Below are 19,011 nucleotides of genomic sequence, written 5' to 3' on the forward strand. Positions count from 1 at the left end.
AGGATTTCTAAGTTTAGAATAAACAGAAGGAAAGAAAAGAGACCAGGTGTGGTGGCTCATGCCTGTAATCCTAGCACTTTGGGAGGCAGAGGCAGGTGGATCACTGGAGGTCAGAAGTTCGAGACCAGCTGGCCGGCACAGTGAAACCCCTGTCTCTACTAAAAATACAAACTAAGTTTTCATTTTGGTGTTACCTTTTATTGTTCTAGTAGATTCTGAAGATTTTGCACATGAGCAAAAGCATGAGTTTGGTTTTTATAACTTTTAACTCTTAGAAGTATAATTTCCTAGCTCTGCTAGAAAATCCTTTTGGCTCCCCAAAGCTGCCTTCATTAGGATTTTTAGAAGAAAAAGCCTACTACATTCTGCAATATATAGAAATTACCACTGGAAGCCAGCATTAAGAGTTAGAGAATATTTAAGACGGAAAGAGCTAGATATAATCTAGCCCAATTACCTCACTGCGATGAGGAAACAAGTTTAGAGAAGAGAAGTGGCTTGACAACTGATCCTTCTCAGACTGAAACCAAAACTGAGGTTTCCTTCCTCCTTGACCAGTATCTTTCCCATAACACATCACCATCACCCTCTTTTTAAAACTTGAAAAATTTGCAAGTTTTAGGGACATGTAAGCATGTCCTGATGTGAGATAACATAAGGCAGGGCATTTGAAACTCACTCTTAGCTATAGCATAAAATTTTGGAAAGTTCTTATATGTCAACAGGTCATAGTATTTTAATAACCACTGTCAAAGTAAACAGGTGCAGCTTAAGGTCATCCCACAAAATCTATTTCAGTCCCTTACAGTTTTTTCCCTTGCTGTCTATCTGTCTCTTCCTGTGGTTTTTGAAAGTGTTCTCTCCTTGTCCCCTTTGAATGATATATTGTGAGGAGTGTTTGTTTCCAGGCCTCTCTGTATAGGCCTTGCTCTGCATACATTTTCCATCTGTTTTTAAGACTCTGTGTTTATAAACCTGGGTGTCTCTCTCAGTTGTGTGTGTGTGTGTGTGTGTGTGTGTCTTTTTGTTTGTTTGTTTTACTGTCCCAGTAACTGTGTCTTTCTGAGTTTTCCCTCACTGGTTTTCTTCTACCCTCCACCCCATTTTGTGTCTTTGTGTCTCTAACTCTGCCTGTTCTCCTCCCTTTTCTTTTATATTGCCAGTTTCCTTTCCTATTTCTTTTCTTCACTTTACTAGACACAGAATGGTGAATATTTTTGTGTGTGTGTGTGTGTGTGTGTGTGTGTGTGTGTCTGTGTGTGTGTTGAGACAGGGTCTCGCTCTGTTGCCCAGGCTGGAGTGCAGTAGCACGATCACAGCTCACTGCAACCTCCGCCTCCCAGGCTCAAGTGATCCTCCTGCATTCGCCTTTTAGTAGGTACTCAGTAAATACCTAGGTATTCATTAGGATGCCTTTGGATGAAGGTAATAAGCCCTGACTTATATTGGCTTAAACAGCAAGGAAATTTTCTTGAAATTTTAAGAATTAAAAGCTCAGTGATGTCACCAAGACCGTGTTTTATCCCTCCACTCTGCCATCCTTGGTTTTTTTGGCATTGATCTCAGACCGACTGCCTTCAAAATCTTAATAACAGCTGCCAGCAGAACGAAGGACAAAATGAGCTCTTGTTCACATCCAATGGGAGAGGGAGATCCTCTCTCCCAAACACGGCACTCCTCTCTACCAGATTGGCCCATTTAGGACAAAGGTCCCTCTTCTCCAACTTAACCAATAAAAGCCAGGGGAATGATACCCCCCCACCCAGTAGCTTAGCTCAGTCAAGATCCATCTCTGCGTATGAGGATAATTTCTGAATGGAATCAAGTTTATATTAGAAGGGAGGGAGAGGGATGGGTATCAGGTTAGTATACCATATTCTATTTGTTGAGTTAACTGAGTCATAGCCATTGTTGAGCTGGAAAAAAACTCAGAACCTACTATGGGTTAAAGTTCGAGAAATCCTTGTTTCCTACATGCAATAGCATTGCTCTGTAGCCCTGAGCTAAGATGGTGTCATGAAATACAGTCTTCTCGCTGTTTATAATCGTAAGCAAACTCTTGGACCCGGGAGGGGATAGATGGGTAATGTCTGTCTGGCTTACTTCTTTCTAGTTAGTACCAACTACCTCCCTTCTTTCTGTGATTGTTCTTGGAATAGGATAAAAATTCTTTCCTTCCCTGTATTTTACAGTCGCCCCTTCCCCCAGGCATTTTCTATTTTTAAGGATTTTACTCTAATCACCACAGCCCCAAAGAATCAAGAAATCTTTAAAATATATTAGAGTAGCTAGTTGTGGCAGCATTAAAACGTAGCTGCAAATTCTTTGACACTCTCTCCATCAAGCTATGAGGCCTACATCCCCATGAAGCTGTATAGCTTCCTAAATGTTATAAAGTCTTAAAAATAGCTTCCGGCCGGGCGCGGTGGCTCAAGCCTGTAATCCCAGCACTGTGGGAGGCCGAGGCGGGTGGATCACGAGGTCAAGAGATCGAGACCATCCTGGTCAACATGGTGAAACCCCGTCTCTACTAAAAATACAAAAAATTAGCTGGGCATGGTGGCGTGTGCCTGTAATCCCAGCTACTCAGGAGGCTGAGGCAGGAGAATTGCCTGAACCCAGAAGGCGGAGGTTGTGGTGAGCCGAGATCGCGCCATTGCACTCCAGCCTGGGTAACAAGAGCGAAACTCCGTCTCAAAAAAAAAAAAAAAAAAATAGCTTCCGGCAGACCATAGGACAAAATGAGCCCTCATTCACGTCCAGCGAGAGAGAGAGAGAGAGAGAGAGAGAGAGAGAGACCCTCTCTTCCAAATATGGCACGCCCCTCTACCTATAATATTTATGTAAATGTTATAGGTTAAACATTTTACAACAAAGAAAGGACTGTTTAACATCAAGAGGAAAAGAGACAGGAGAAAAGTTTAACGAAAAGTCCACAAGGTCTGAGACCAAAGGAGCCCTGGTCTGGCTCTGGCTGTCCGTCGGTCTTGCAAGGAAGACTCTGAGGTGGCAGAGCCTTCACTGGCAGATGCAAATTATTACCATGAGTGACTGCAAGACAGTGTCAGCTAAGACAATCATTTCAAGCAGCTGAAGGCCTAATCTTTTAGTCACGGAGTCCTCTGGTAAGAATTGAAAGTTGGAAGCATGTGCTTGTTTGTGGCCTTATTTGGTTGGATGCAGTTTTTATCTTTTATAATTTGTTTCTTAAAACATCTTATTCTTATTGGCCAAGTGCCCTATGAAATATAAAATGGAGTCCTTTTCTAAGATAGAGTTAGTTATGTCAAGGGTGCTGTATACAGTCTTTTTCCTGGCGTACAACTCCTAAAATCCTTAGAATCTCCAAAGTGATGTCTTTTGATGTGCTAATGAGGTGACTGATGGCTAGCAGCTCTTAGGCAGCTTCGTAACGGGGGCTGGTCACAAGAAAGACCATGGCAAGGTCAGAGGGTTGGGGCTTTCAGCCCCACCCTCCAAACTCCATCTGCGAAGTGGAGAGGGGCTGAAGGTTGAATTGATTGCCAATGGCTAATGAGTTAATCAATTATTCCTATGTGGTAAAGCTCCCATAAAAACCCAAAAAGGACAGAGGCTGGAGATCTTCCAGATAGCTGAACACATGGAGGTTCTTGGAGGGTGGTGCACCAGAGGGCATGGAAGCTCCAAGCGCCTTCCCACATGTCTTGCCCTATGTACTCTTTATCTGTATCCTTTGTAATCTTCTTTATTACCAAACCGAGAAATGTAACTGTTTCCCTGAGTACTGAGAGCCACTCTAGCAAATTAATTGAACCCAAGTTGGGGGTTGTGGGAACCCCCATTTATACCTGGTCAGTCAAAAGCACAAGTAAAACAATCTGGGGCTTCATCCTAGGGTATCAGAAGTGTCTTGTGAGACTGAGTCCTTCACTGTGTGACCTGATGCTATTTCCAGTTAGATAGCATTGGAATTCAATTGAATTCGAGCAGAGGTCCCCAATCCCGAGACCTGTAGTGGTCAGTGACCTCTTAGGAACTGGGCTGCATGGCACGAAAAGAGTGGCGGGTGAGGAGCAAAGCTTCATCTGTATTTACAGCCATTCCCCATAGCTCACATCACCGCCAGAGCGCCTCCTCCTGTCAGATCAGCAGCGTTAGATTATCACAGGAGCCCAAACCCTATTGTGAACTGTGCCTGCAAGTGATCTAGGTTGCATGCTCCGTATAAGAATCTAATGCCTGATGATCTGCCACTGTCTCCCATCACCCCCAGATGGGACTGTCGAGTTGCAAGAAAACAAGCTAAGGGCTCACCCTGATTCTACATTATAGTGAGTTGTAGAATTACTTCATTAAATATTAATATAGAAATGGAGTGCACAATAAATGTAACGCACTTGGATCATCCTGAAATCATCCCCCACCCCCCACCGTTGCCTGTGGGAAAACTGTCTTCCATGAAGCCGATCCCTGGTGCCAAAAAGGTTGGGGACCACTGGATTAGAAGACACACAGTTAGTACCCACTGCTGAGTTGCTTGCTTGCCAGTGGAGAGAAATCCCCACATATCTGTTGTCAGAAGCGTGTTGTGAGAGCAGAGTGGGGGAACGGAGTTTGTTTATTCTACAGTTACAGCAATAGGTAACGGGAATTCTACTGCTGGACTATTCCAAAGACTGCCAGGCCAGCCTACCTTTCTCACAGCCCTCCTGACTCCCTGTCTTGGATGAGCTCACTGAAGGCCTACATACCTTCATTCTAGCATTTCCTTAATCCGGTTGAGCTGCTTTGGAGGTACTGCAGGTTGTAGGACCTCCCTCCACTCCTGCTCAAGACTGCTTTCAGCAGGCTAGTCAGACAGCAGTTGGCACTGAGTACAACTGGGGAAATGTTACCGGCACTGAGGACTGCTTTAGCTACAAATCCATGGTGACCCACCTTAACTGGGCCCTTGGCATTGCTTGGCAATCCTTTTACAATTGTTTGGAATTCTTGGTAATTCTTGTGCATACAGCTGGCTCCTTCTCCCATGCACCGCAATGGTCATTCTCAACTCTGGTGTTCTCAAACCCCCGACCACAACTGTTACCCACTGTTTCTCGACAGGTGTCTTTGACTCTTCCTTAACCAAGAAAATCAGGACCATCAGACATGGATGTCACTCAACATCTGAAAATGGATTTGCATATGCACCCCCACAGCTCCTGCCTTCAGGTCAGAGAGAGAGAGGGAATCCACATCCAGTACACAGCCGACTCCCTGTCCATATCCCATTTCAATCTCCTCAAGACCCATGCTTGCTTCACTAGGTATTCCAACCCTGTTAGGCATCCAACTTCTCCCACCCTGTTGGCTTCTTCCCAAAGACCTATAACCAAGCTCAAATATTTCACTTAAAAGAAAACAGGCCGGGCGCGGTGGCTCAAGCCTGTAATCCCAGCACTTTGGGAGGCCGAGGTGGGTGGATCACGAGGTCAAGAGATCGAGACCATCCTGGTCAACATGGTGAAACCCCGTCTCTACTAAAAATACAAAAAATTAGCTGGGCATGGTGGTGTGTGCCTGTAATCCCAGCTACTCAGGAGGCTGAGGCAAGAGAATTGCCTGAACCCAGGAGGCGGAGGTTGCGGTGAGCCGAGATCGCGCCATTGCACTCCAGCCTGGGTAACAAGGGCGAAACTCTGTCTCAAAAAAAAAAAAAAAAAAAAAAAAAACTCCCATTCTTTTGAAACTGCCTTTGCAGGATTGTGTCTGAGACAGTGAGAGAGATCTAACTTAATCGACTCCATCTTGCTTCTAAACTCCGAGCTGTCCTTGTTCATTCTTGGGCATAGGCTGAACGAACTTTGGGAGAAACTTAGTTTATAGTTTGTGGTTTAAAGCAAAGACAATAACAGCACTTTTCCAGGGCAGATCTCCTTCTTTCCTGAAGACCAGATTGCCTTCGTAGGACTAACATTAGCCACAAAATTGGAAATTATGGCTTAGGAGTCATGCAGCTGGAGGCTACAAGATTCTGACCCTCCCTGAACCCTAAGATCAGTGCTTGAGATATTTTGCAGACCTTGTACTTGATGGATCAGCTGGTCCCACCCAGATCAATAAACTGGCTCATCTGATCTTGCGGCCCCCACCCAGCAACTGACTCAGTGCAAGAAGACAGCTTCAACTCCCTGTGATTTCATCCCTGACCAATCAACACTCCTGGCTCACTGGCTTCCCCTCCCACCCACCAAGTTGTCTTTAAAAACCCTGCTACCCGAATGCTCTGAGAGATTGATAGGAGTAATAACGAAGCTCCAGTCTCCAGCATAGCCAACTCCGTGTGAATTACTCATCCTCTGTTGCAGTTCCCCTGACTTGATGAATCGGCTCTGTCTAGTTACCATCTTCCACTTCGTTCTTATTGTGTCACTTAGGGCTCTGGGTTGTGAGCAACTTTATCAGAATCTAGATCTATTAAGTAAAAGAAAGAAATTTATTGGGTGGAAACTGGAGGAGGTCAGCCCATCCCACTGCTGTGACGACTGGGACCCAATCATCTCCCTCTCCTAGAAGTGGATCACCCTTTCGGGTAAACAGGTGTCACTTATTCAGGATTCAGCTCAGAAGAGACTCTAATGGGCCAAACCTAGTTCATGTGCTTGTCCTCTATCTGCCTGTATCAGTTTGCTAGCACTTGTATAACAAAGTACCACAGACTGTGTGGCTTAAACAACAAAAATTTATTTTCTTACAGTTCTTGAGGCTGGAAAGTCCAAGATCAAGGTACTGACAAGGTTGGTTTCTTCTTATCTTAAAAAAAAAAAAAAAAAAACTTTTATTTTAGATGTAGGGGTACATGTGCAGGTTTGCTATATAGGCAAACTCCTATCATGGGGATTTGTTGTACACATTATTTCATCCCCCAGGTACTAAGCCTAACACTCAATAGCTACTTTTTCTGATCCTCTCCCTGTTCCTACCCTCCACCCTCACGTAGGCCTCAGTGTGTCTGTTGTTACCCTTTGAGTCCATAGGGTTAGTTTCTTCTGAGACCTCTCTCCTTGGCTTGTAGGTGTCCGTCTTGTCCCTGTGTCTGTGTCCCAATTTGTAAGGACACTACTCATATTGGATTAGAGTCCGCCTAATGATTTTATTTTAACTTAATGACCTCTTTAAAGGCTCTGTCTCCATATATAGTCACATCCTGAGGTAGAGGGGGTTCCACATGTAGACTTCAACATATGAACTGGGAGAGAGACACAGCTTAGTCCATAATAGTGCCCCAAGATGGGGAAAAGAAGATCTGGACCCTTGAGTTCCATAGTAGAAAGCAATCACTGCTTTCTATTAAGGGCTCACAGTGAGGCTTCTCCAGGGGAGAATGAGATGCTAATAAGAAGGGGAGGAGGAGGAGATCCTGGACATGTGCGCTATTCCTTCATAATGGAGATTCTGAAGAGGAGAAGTACTTCATTGAACACTTTTTCATTTCTGCTCCGTCTTCAATCAAAAGCTGTTAAACTTCTTTTTTTTTTTTTTTTTTTTTTTTGAGACAGAGTTTCGCTCTTGTTACCCAGGCTGGAATGCAATGGCACGATCTCGGCTCACTGCAACCTCCACCTCCTGGGTTCAGGCAATTCTCCTGCCTCAGCCTCCTTAGTAGCTGGGATTACAGGCACATGCCACCATGCCCAGCTAATTTTTTGTAGTTTTAGTAGAGACGGGGTTTCACCATGTTGACCAGGATGGTCTCGATCTCTTGACCTTGTGACCACCCGCCTTGGCCTCCCAAAGTGCTGGGATTACAGGCGTGAGCCACCGCGCCCGGCCCCATAAAGCTGTTAAACTTCTATTTCTCAGCCCCAACCCCTGAAATTTCAGAGGCAAAGGTAATTAACAGTTCCTTGATTGCCACATTTCAACATGGCAATTGCCATATTTCGATCAAACTCTTGTTTGAATTTTTTTCTGCAACGTTAATATTGTTACTGTTGACTACGCCCTCCTTGAAGATCTGTTCCCACTAAACTTCCTTGTTCTCTCTTCTTCAGCCCCGCCTACCCAAAATCCTTTGTCAGCTATTTTTCTTGGGCACACTTCAAAAATTTTTGCATACCAAGTTTCTGTTACGGACTCTCTCCTCTTCTCCTCTTCCTCTCAATCCCTCCTTCCTTTCCCTCACTGTCCCCCTTTATTTCTCACTTAATACTCTTACAGTTGGAGAGACCTTATCCATATTTTATCTTAACCTAGGATCTCTGGATGGGTTCAGATAGAGCTTCTTAAATTAGAGGAAAGATAATTTGTATACTTGCCTCCTTTCTTGGGAGAGGGCCCAAAGCTTTTGTCAGAAGTTTGAAACCTCAACCGTGTTGGTGTCTCCTAAATTGTGTCTTTTGTAAAGACCTGTCTTCTGAGTTCCAGGGCTATGTGCCTCACTGCCATCTTCACCTGAAATCTTCACAGCTACCTCAAACTTAATAACATTAAAAGCTGAGATCACTTTCCCTCCCAAAGCCTGCTCATCTTCCCATTTTTCTTTTGTCCATGAGAGGTGCTGCCATCCTCCTTATCACCCAAATTAGAAATCTGAGCATCACCCAGACCTCTCCCTCTTCGTTACCCCCCATAGCCAATCATTCGCCAAGTCTTGTCCATTCTTCCTTCCTAACTTCTCTCCTAGACACTTTCATTGCATATCCACTTGTTAAACAGAGTAGCTCTTGTCTCTTAACTAGAATGCTGAAATGATCTTCCAACTTTTCCCTCTGCCTTCTATCTCTCTCCCCTCTAACTCATTCCTTGGACTGCTATCAGAGTCATTTTTATAAAATGTAAAATAGACCAGGTGTGGTGGCTCACACCTGTAATCTAATCACTTTGGAGGCCAAAGTGGGCAGACCACCTGAGGTCGGGAGTTCAAGACCAGCCTGACCAACATGGTGAAACCCCGTCTTTTAAAAAATAAATAAATAAGGCCGGGCGCGGTGGCTCAAGCCTGTAATCCCAGCACTTTGGGAGGCCGAGGCGGGTGGATCACGAGGTCAAGAGATCGAGACCATCCTGGTCAACATGGTGAAACCCCGTCTCTACCAAAAAACAAATACAAAACATTAGCTGGGCATGGTGGCGCGTGCCTGTAATCCCAGCTACTCAGGAGGCTGAGGCAGGAGAATTGCCTGGGTTCAGGCAATTCTCCTGCCTCAGCCTCCTGAGTAGCTGGGATTACAGGCACGCGCCACCATGCCCAGCTAATCAGGAGGCTGAGGCAGGAGAATTGCCTGAACCCAGGAGGCGGAGGTTGCGGTGAGCCGAGATCGCGCCATTGCACTCCATCCTGGGTAACATGAGTGAAACTCCATCTCAAAAAAAAAAATAAATAAATAAACAAATAAATAAATAAATATAATGTAAAACAGATCTTGTGACTCCCCAGCCTAAAACCTTTTTATTAGTTCCCATTAGCTTTTAGAATAAAATATGTACTGTTAATCCTGACATACAAAACTCTTCATGATAAATATTGAGTTCCTAATACATGTCTGCCCTTGTGCTAAAAGTTGAGGGTACAATGGTAAACAAAGTGAATAGATTCCCTGCTCTCCAAGACCTTTCAGTCCACAAATGTGACAAGTTTACAAAGAAGAAGCAGGAGCTCCTGAAGGAGCTGGGATGGGGGTGGGGGTCACAACCTAATTTAGAAAACTGAGGAAGGTCTCAACCTCCCATCTTGCATTTACAATCAGCAGTAATCAGCAAGTGTGGTACCAAATAGGGAACCAACAATTTTATCTGCATTATCTCATTTAAGCCATGAGTGCCGTTATTGTTAGCCTCACTTTACAGATAAGGAAACGGAGGCCTAGAAGGTTAAATAAGTGATGGAGTTGGGATTTCATGGAGACTCATGTGAGACCCAGACATCTGAACCCTTTTGGAGCCCGTGCTTCTCTGTAGCCCTCACTACACTTGTGGAGCTCCGCCCAGCTCTGCAAACACACCAGCCTGTTTCACTCCAAGTCTTTGCTCATCATGCTCCACTAGCCTGGAATGCCTATGTCCCTCAAAAATCTTCCTGCTGAATCTTTTGTGACCTAATTGAAATGTTCTCTCTTCCATGCACACTCCTCCCCCAGATAGAATTAGCCACTGTCTTCTTTGTGCATGCGCAGAATTTCATAAATACTCTCACAGTCCCTCTCGCACTTCAGATACTTATCTGATGTTCTCCCCCTAAGAAACTATAAGTCCTAAGGGATGACAATCAACTGACCTCCATAGTCAGAAACTTCTGCTGTGCCTGGCCTTCCAATGAGAAAAAGAGAGAAGAGGAGGGGAGGGAAGAAAAACGGAAAGAGAAGAAATGAAAGCAAACATGAAGACAAGACAAACACTTCAGTATATATCTCAAGACCATCTGCTCCTTTGTAAAAATTTTGCTTTTTTATTTTTTTCCCCAAGAGTCAGGGTCTCACTCTGTTGCCCAGGCTGGAGTGCAGTGGCATGAACATAACTCACTGTAGCCTCTATCTCCCAGGCTCAAGTGATCCTCCTGCCTCAGCCTCCTGTGTAGCTGGGACTACAGGCATGCACCACCCCATCCGGATATTATTAGTATTGCTATTTTGGTAGAGACAGGGTCTTGCTATGTTGCCTAGGCTGGTCTCAAATTCCTGGCCTCAGGCAACCCTTCCACCTCACCTTGGCCTTCCAAAGAGCTGGGATTACAGTAAGCCACCACAGGCCAAAATTTTGCATTTTATCCATCACTGTAAAATTAAACCTTACAACTCCAACAGCACTCTGAGAATTGTTCAACACCGACTTGATGAAAACCCCCGAAACCTTCCCAATCAGTGGCGGTCCCTTTCTCTCCTCCTGTGCTCTCTCTCCTCTTCTTCCTATCTAGCCCATCCTTTTGGCGGCTAAGAATTCCTCCCTCCATTGGAGAGCCACAGACAAAAGAGGAGTCAGATAAGAAAATAAGACCTCAAAGAAGGAAAACAAAGAGAAGGCCTTGCATCAGAGGTCATGTGGCAGAAAGCCACTTGGATATCTGCGAAGAGGAGAGAATTGAGAGATACCCACCTTTTGCCTCAGAGACCATCCTTAGCCCTGAAGGCGTTTCTGCTTTAGGTTTCCCAGATCTGAAGTGTTACAGCAAGGAACTTTAAGTTTCCAAATACTTGTCTGGATTCTGCAAAATGTAAAGGAATCGCTTGAGAAGGAGCACTAGAACAGCTGCTGGTTCATTACCCTTGTCCATGCCGGCATCTAATCCAACGGCCTGTGGAGGAGGGGCTGCTGCAAGACTCTGTGTCGGAGGAGAGGAGTGGGTGCCTGGATGGCAATGGGAGGATCAATTAACTCCACCCAGGAGCCAAATGAAACATACAAACAAAAAACAAAATCTGGGTAGTGGTTTTTATGTGATTCTGGTGTAGAAAGAGCATTTGTCTAAAGCAAAGGTCAGCGGGCACCTGTGCCAGCCCCTGCCTCCATTCCACCCCTGACAAGCATCAGGTGCCCACACCTGCCTGCTGCCCACCTCCTGTGCTTTTCTAAGCCAGATGAGACCTGTCCTAGATGTCCAGGAACCCCCTGGGGGAGTGGCACTATCAAGCAGAGTCATCCGATTTTCTGTCCGAGACCCTTACCATTGTAAGAGTAAACAATGTGTGGGTATGGGGGAGCATCTGGAGGGAAGAGAAGAGGTTAACAACCCTCCCGCTTCCTGGCCACCCCACTCCATCTTTTATGATAAGGAGCCCTGGAGCTCTGGGCTACCAGGCTGACAGACCAGCCCAGATCCAGTGGCCCTGAGGGACCTGAGCTAAACTGCACTAGTGTTGCCTGTAGGACCCAGGGAACAGAGAAGATAAGGAGTTGCTGTCCTCGCCCCTCCCCACCCCCACCTTTTCTGCGATCCTTTCAGCCTTTCTTTTCTTTCTTTCTTTTTTTTTTTTTTGAGACGAGTCTCGCTCCGTCTCCAGACGCCAGGCTGGAGTGCAGTGGCTTGATCTCAGCTCACTGCAACCTCCACCTCCCAGGTTCGAGCAATTCTCCTGCCTCAGCCTCGCGAGTAGCTGGGACTACAGGTGTGGGCCACCACATCCAGCTAATTTTTTTTGTACTTTTAGTAGAGACAGGGTTTCACCATGTTGGCCAGGATGGTCTCGATCTCTTGACCTAGTGATCCGCCTGCCTCGGCCTCCCAAAGTGCTGGGATTACAGGCGTGAGACGCTGCGCCCGGCCCCTTTCAGCCTTTCACTGGTGACTCATTTTCCCAGGGCCCATTTCTCTTCCCCTACCTGGATTTCTTCTAGCCTGGGAATCTAACGATCAAATCACCCTAAAAAGTCAGTGGCACCTGTGGATTACATATCCCGGAGCATATGCATTTTCAATTTTGAATTTTGAATTTTGAAAGAAACTATGTGTAGAGATAATACTGAGGAAGAGACACGGCTAATGGTCTGAAGACTCAAAAGGACCACTTTCTGCAGGCAGGCCCTCGGCTGGAGAGAGATGGGTCTGGGCCAGGCAGCAGTGAGAAGTTCTGAGGTGGAATGAAGAGAGCCCTCAGAGAATGCTCCTCTCGCCTTGAATCTCAACCCCAGGGTCATGCTGTCCCATTGTTGGTGCTGAGTGGATCCAAACCCAGGAGATGGGAACAATCATCCTGGGATGGCTGAGGGTACTCTCTGGCACATTCTGCATGTGCCCCCAGATGCTCAGCCGCAGACCTCTGGGGAGCAAAGGGGGCAGACCCACCCATCTCGCCTCCAGGCTCTTTCCTTCCTGTTTCTGTCCTATGGTAGGGCTCACTTGCCAGACTTCAGATTCACAAGTCAGATGACGTTTCAAGAAAAGGAACCTGGTGGGTAACGGGTGGAGAGGTTAGGGGAAAGGCTATTTACTTCCTCCTGTCCAGTCATCTGGGTCCCTTTAGGGTTCAGATAACTGTGGTGACTTTTTCACTCCAGTGTGGCATCATGTGGCAACTGCTCCTCCCAACTACTCTGCTACTTCTAGGTAAGTCAAGGGTCTCCCTGGTTGAGGGAAAAGTTCTAAATGCCTTGGGTTCAGCAGAGATCTCTTTTCAAGCAAGGGATGGGACTCCCACCAAGGGATGGGACCCCTCACCACATCTATAGCCCTGGATTGAGCTCCTAGGACAAGCCAAGATGAGGCTAGAAATGAGGAGAATGCTGGTTCCAATTGGGGCATGCTCAGGAGTGGGCCACTTGATCCCTCTGCGTCTCAGAATCTCTATGTGGGATTGAAGAGCTTGGACTAGATGGTCCCTAGGGTCTGTCTCTTTCAATATGACATTTCAGCGTTTTCCTCTATGATTGTTAATTTCTTCCCTTTCTTGCGGGGATGTGGGTTGAGGCCGTTTCTGTGTCTTGGTTCAGGGAAAGTCAACCTGTACTCTTAATTTGTGAGTTTGCACAAGGAGCAAGGGGAAAGGGAACAGTGTTGAAATAGGGATTTGGGTTGACAGTGGGGCAGGAGCCATGGACGCTGTAAATCAGAGAGCAGATAGCAAGAAGGTTTCCACCAGAGATATTCTGATTCCTGGGGCAGGGGAGGGCCGGGGAGTTTTAAAATCACTCTGATCTCTGCTCCTACTCAATATTTGATTCACTCTTTTTTCTTGCAGTTTCAGCTGGCATGCGAGCTGGTGAGTCAGCTTCATGGTCTCAGATTGACTCAGTGAGGCACATATGGGGGTGATGGCCGTAAGATATTGGGAAATGCTTGCTGCATGGGAAAATGCTGATGTGGGGTTCGCAGGGATAGTTCCTCCAACACAGCAGGGCTTGGCCCTCTGCTTCTCTGGCCAGTTTTCCTCAAGATACTGAACAGGCCAAAAATGGGACCAAGATGCTCTAAGACTGAGTCACCAAGCATGGGTTTACAATGGGCTCATTTTGGCTTTGAGGCTCCCTGGGAATGCCGGTGTAGAGCCTGCTCCTCTCCCTGTCCTTACCCCACATTTTCTTGGTTCCTCAGAAGATCTCCCAAAGGCTGTGGTGTCCCTGGAGCCCCAATGGAACACGGTACTAGAGAAGGACAATGTGACTCTGAAGTGCCAGGGGACCTCTCTTACTGAGGACAATTCCACACAGTGGTTTCACAATGGGAAGCTCGTCTCAAGCCAGGACTCAAGTTATTTCATTGCCTCTGTCAGAGTCAAGGACAGTGGAGAGTACAGGTGCCAGACACGCCTCTCCACACGCAGTGACCCGGTGCAGCTAGAAGTCCACAATGGTGAGTTGGTGAAGGGGAAGAGGAAAATCACCAATAACGGGTGAAACAAAGGGCCCTGAAATACTTGGGAAGAGCCAGAGGTGATATTCTTAGAGATAAAACCTAAGATGAGATGATCTGTGGTCCCACTAAGTGGTATCAGAGTTGCAGCCCTCTAAGCAGGCAAAATGTCAAAGCCTGTTAGACAGTAGATACAGGACTGCTGCATTGCAACATTCCAGGAATCGTATGAAATGCATGCAACGTGAATGTGTCATCTGAAAGGTAGGCTATGGCATAGATGCTCAATAATATTTATTTATTTATTCGTTTTAATTTATTTTATATTTTGAGATGGAGTCTTGGTCTGTCACTCAGGCTGGCATTCAATGACACGATCTCGGCTCACTGAAACCTCTGCCTCCTGGGTTCTAACAATTCTCCTGCCTCAGCCTCCCAAGTAGCTGGGATTACAGGCACCCGCCACCACACCCAGCTGATTTTTGTATTTTTAGGAGACACAAGGCTTCACCATGTTGGTCAGGCTGGTCTCAAATGCCTGACCTCAGGTGATTCACCTGCCTCAGCCTCCTAAAGTGCTGGGATTACAGGCATAAGCCACCACGCCAATATTATTTATTGAATAAGTCAATGAATTTGGTTTTGGGACTTCAATCTCCTTCTCACTCTCGGGCATGTAATACCCTAAGCTACCTCCCAAAGCAATCCATATTTTTCTCTCTCCCCATCAATGTCATACTCGTTTTTTTTTTTAAGAAATAATTTTTACTTTTTAATTTTATTTTTAATTTAAAAATATTTAATACCATAGACTTCCCAATCAATGCCATACTCAAATCTATACTTAAGCATAAATTTGGCAATGTGATATCTCTTCCAATGGCGGTATATACATGTTCAGCCTGCACATTAATCATGCATTGAAAGTCCTTGTGTACTATTAACAGAATATAGACATCAGACACAGGTAGGAGGAATATTTTGAAGGCAGGAGTCTTTCCTGGTGTCCCTGCAATCTTACCACATAGACTGGTCCCTGCAGTGTCACCTGCAAACCTAACTCCACTTCTATGACTGCTCCATTCCTACAATGTTTATGGGTGGAACAAGGCTTGGGAAAAGAAGGGCATAAAGAGGTGGATCTGCAAGAAATCTTCGTGGAATTGAGCCTCTGAAACTAATTTTGGTGGCTCTTTTGCCTCTGACTGTACCACTCGGCTGACACGGTCTTCACTCTCTAGAGCTACAAGAAGGAATGTCCATTTCTAGCTAGGTAAGAGATGTCCGCCTACAACCAAATGAAATGGGGAATTACCAAGAGGAAGCAATGGAAAAATCAATTCTAGGAGTTATTAGTTTGCCTTGAACTTGGCTCTAGAAATTGGCTTTAGAAGTATAGCCAATCAAGGCTATATTAAACTGTGACCATGAGAATTAGCTTCACCAGGTAGACTTCTGAGCATCCTTTAGGACCCATTTCACTTATGTCTGCCTCTGAGAAGCATTTTTTACTTCTTTCAGGCAGAATGTCTTTACTCCAATCTAGTTGTCCCTGCAGCCCTTTATTCTTAGCCTGTTGCAACACTCATCATATTGTATTGTGATTATTTCTGAATATTTGTGTTTCTATGTCTAGACTGTGGATTATTTAAGGCTGAGAACCATATGCTTAGTCATCTGGGTATCTCCGGTCCACACAGTGTGCCATACATAGTGAGTGCTTGATGAAATATCACTTGAAGGGATATATATATGGACATTCACTAAGTCCATGACAGGACAGATTGGATCAAGAATGTTCTTCCAAAGGCCACCAGACTATATACTAACCATGACTTCATGCTAATAGTGATTCATCTCTCTGCTGAAAAAGTGGATAGATAGGCACGTGGCTTCTTTTGATAAACGATATGTCTTAATAGGTAATAAAAATTACTTTCTGTTTAGCAAATCTTTGTGGTAAGGAATCATGACCAACACATGTCCTACCAATTTTGTTTAGCATCAAGTAGTAGATTTTTAAAATTATAGTAATTCAACCTGAGAATGTAGATTTAAAAAAATAAAAAATAAAATGACAGTAACTTTTGTTTTGTTCTTATGACAAAAGTCATTTGGGGTCAATTTCAAAAATATATAAGAGTAAACAGGGGAAATTTTAAATGTCCTTCGTCCCACTCCTTCAGAGAAAACCCCTGTTAATATGTAAGTGCATATCCCTCTTTTATTCTGTGCATAGTACTTTGTATTTTCAGTATTATGTTTTTTTAACTTAACATTGTCTCATGAATATTTTCTTACACTATTATAATATTTATCTACAACATCATTTTTAAAAAATTATTCAGGTCCTCTCCCAACCACGACTTCATGTCCTCTCTTTGGGAAATCTGATGATTGTGAGAAAAAGCTCTGACAATATACGAATTTTCTCTCTTGAAGGCCGTGCTCAGTAATGAAGATGGTCTCACTGAGGCCCCATGACACCTCAGAAACCACCAATTGCCACGCTGAGCACTACCGTGCCCTTCCCCTCCCTGATGTTTACATTGAATTCTCCTTCACAATTTCTGCAGCCACTCCATGGCCATCGTCACCTTATTGCTGACTGCTGCAAGAGTCTTTCAATATTCCTTCGATTGTCTATACCTTCTGAAAGCTACCTTTTCTCCAATAGGGCAAATCACCATTTTCAATGCACGTTTTACTCTGATCTAGAACTTGCTGTGAGCCCTTATTACCTGCCACAGCAAATCTAAGTCTAGCACTTAAGGATCCTGCAGATATGCCCAGCACTGGTTCTCACTTACCTCATCACTTACTCCCTCTGTTCTGTGTTGATCTTATGTGTGTGTGTCCCTCTTCCCCATTAGACAAAGGTCTTGGTGTGACTTGAGTTCTTTTGCAGGGACCCATCAGCTCTTCCCCAAAGGGAGCTATGCAGGTTTGGCTCCCAATCTGGCTTTCCCTTATGTCCCAGGATCTGGGTGGTACATGGCCCCTTTACAAAGTTTTGCACCAAGAGCTGAGGCCTCCTGGGCCTGGGGTGTCTCTGTGTCTTTCAGGCTGGCTGTTGCTCCAGGCCTCTCAGTGGACGTACAAGGAGGGAGACTGTATTCACCTGAGATGCCACAGCTGGAAGAACACTCCTCTGCATAAGGTCACATATTTGCAGAATGGCAAAGGGAAGAAGTATTTTCATCAGAATTCTGACTTCTACATTCCGAAAGCCACACCCAAAGACAGTGGCTCCTACTTCTGCAGGGGGCTTGTTGGGAGTAAAAACGTGTCTTCAGAGAGTGTGAACATCACCATTATTCAAGGTAAGGAATGTGCTACCCTGGAATGTCCAGGGATGCCCGTGTGTGGAGCCTGCACTCACATTGATTGGGAAGATGAGTTGGAAGGAGATTCCCGATTCTTATACCCACTTCCGCATAGGTGGTTCCCTCCTGGTGATCAGCAGAAGGGCCCTGAAAGTCCTTGATTGCTGGGTAGGTTTGCAGCTCTGTTTCAGTCCATTCTTTTGAGATAGCTAAGAGGTGTCATTCACTCTGCAGTGTGACCGCAGGAGCAGAAGCCACATTTCCTCCCCAATAAATACCTCTGTCTTTCCTTACCGTAATCACACCCGCGATGTCATAGCTTCCTATGCTGGCCCCTTTCTTATCCAAGCCTTTTAGCCATGATACAAACTGGCAGGAGCCCCTCACAGAAAGACCCCAGAACCTGGGTTCTGGCTTTGCAGCTAATTAACCGTCTGACCAGAGGTGAGCCACTGAGTCTCTCTGAACCCAATTTCTTCTTCTGTAACAAAGATAAGCTGACATTTATCAGGCATCTTTCAATGTGGCAGACTCTGTGCTAAACAATTCTTTTTGTTGTTGTTTGTTTTTGTTTTTGAGATGGAGTCTCACTCTGTCGCCCAGGCTGGAGTGCAATGGCAAGGTCTCAGCTCACTGCAACCTCTACCTCCCAGGTTCAAGTGAGTCTCCTGCCTCAGCCTCCCGAGCAGCTGGGATTACCGCCACCATGCCTGGCTAATTTTTGTATTTTTAGTACAGACAGGGTTCACCATGTTTGCCAGGCTGGTCTCAAACTCCTGACCTCTGGATCCGCCTGCCTTGACCTCCCAAAGTGCTGGGATTACAGGCGTGAGCCACCCGCCCGGCCACTAAACAATTCTTTACATGCACCTGGTTTGACTATCGTAGAGGACCTTCACAACATGAGACAGGCAATATTGATTTCATTTTACAGGTCAAGTAACTGAGGAGCAAAAAGAAATAGATAAGCTGTCCCTAAGGCCACATCAAACACTTCAAAGCCTGTATATTTAACCATTAAGCAAAAGATTTGAACAAGCACTCATATCCTATGATCTCATTAAGTCATCCACAAAACCTCTCTAGGTCCTATAGCGCCAGCCTCCAGAATCAGAGCTCTGGTGTGGTGTGCCTGGACTTGCCAGTTTCACACAATTTCTATCTGTAGCTAGTCTGAGACATAAACTGTAAACGGTTTGCATGTAGAAAGGCAACAAAACACCTTTTGAGATTTTGACATTACAATGTCATAATTTGTACAAAAATAATTTCATTACACTTTAAACTGAAAGTAAATACTCCCAAGTGGTTGGGGAAAGAGAGAGAGAATGAAGCAAATGGGGTAACATGTAAATAATGAGTGGATCTCCATATTGAGGATATATGAGATTTCTTTATACTATTCTGGTCTTTTTTTTTTTTTTTTTTTTTTTTTTTTTA

General features: G+C 45.1%; 1 protein-coding gene across 3 annotated transcripts in view; it reads left to right on the forward strand.

The window, feature by feature from the left end:
- The first annotated feature begins 12,607 nt into the window (after window positions 1-12,607).
- The window catches only part of LOC116560278 (low affinity immunoglobulin gamma Fc region receptor III-like), an 8,426-nt gene continuing 2,022 nt past the window's right edge, over window positions 12,608-19,011 (forward strand). The window contains exons 1-4 of one of the 3 annotated variants that reach the window (XM_032291612.1): window positions 12,608-13,003; window positions 13,635-13,655; window positions 13,988-14,245; window positions 17,311-17,568. In XM_032291612.1, the coding sequence (XP_032147503.1) occupies window positions 12,964-13,003; window positions 13,635-13,655; window positions 13,988-14,245; window positions 17,311-17,568 (577 nt within the window). In that variant the 5' untranslated portion in view covers window positions 12,608-12,963. The remainder of the gene's footprint in view (window positions 13,004-13,634; window positions 13,656-13,987; window positions 14,246-17,310; window positions 17,569-19,011) is intronic. The other 2 variants (XM_032291613.1, XM_032291614.1) reach the window with 2 other exon arrangements.

This window comes from Sapajus apella, unplaced genomic scaffold (genome assembly GCF_009761245.1).
Source record: "Sapajus apella isolate SASKATOON/1434 unplaced genomic scaffold, GSC_monkey_1.0 scaffold25, whole genome shotgun sequence".
Taxonomy (NCBI): Eukaryota; Metazoa; Chordata; class Mammalia; order Primates; family Cebidae; genus Sapajus; species Sapajus apella.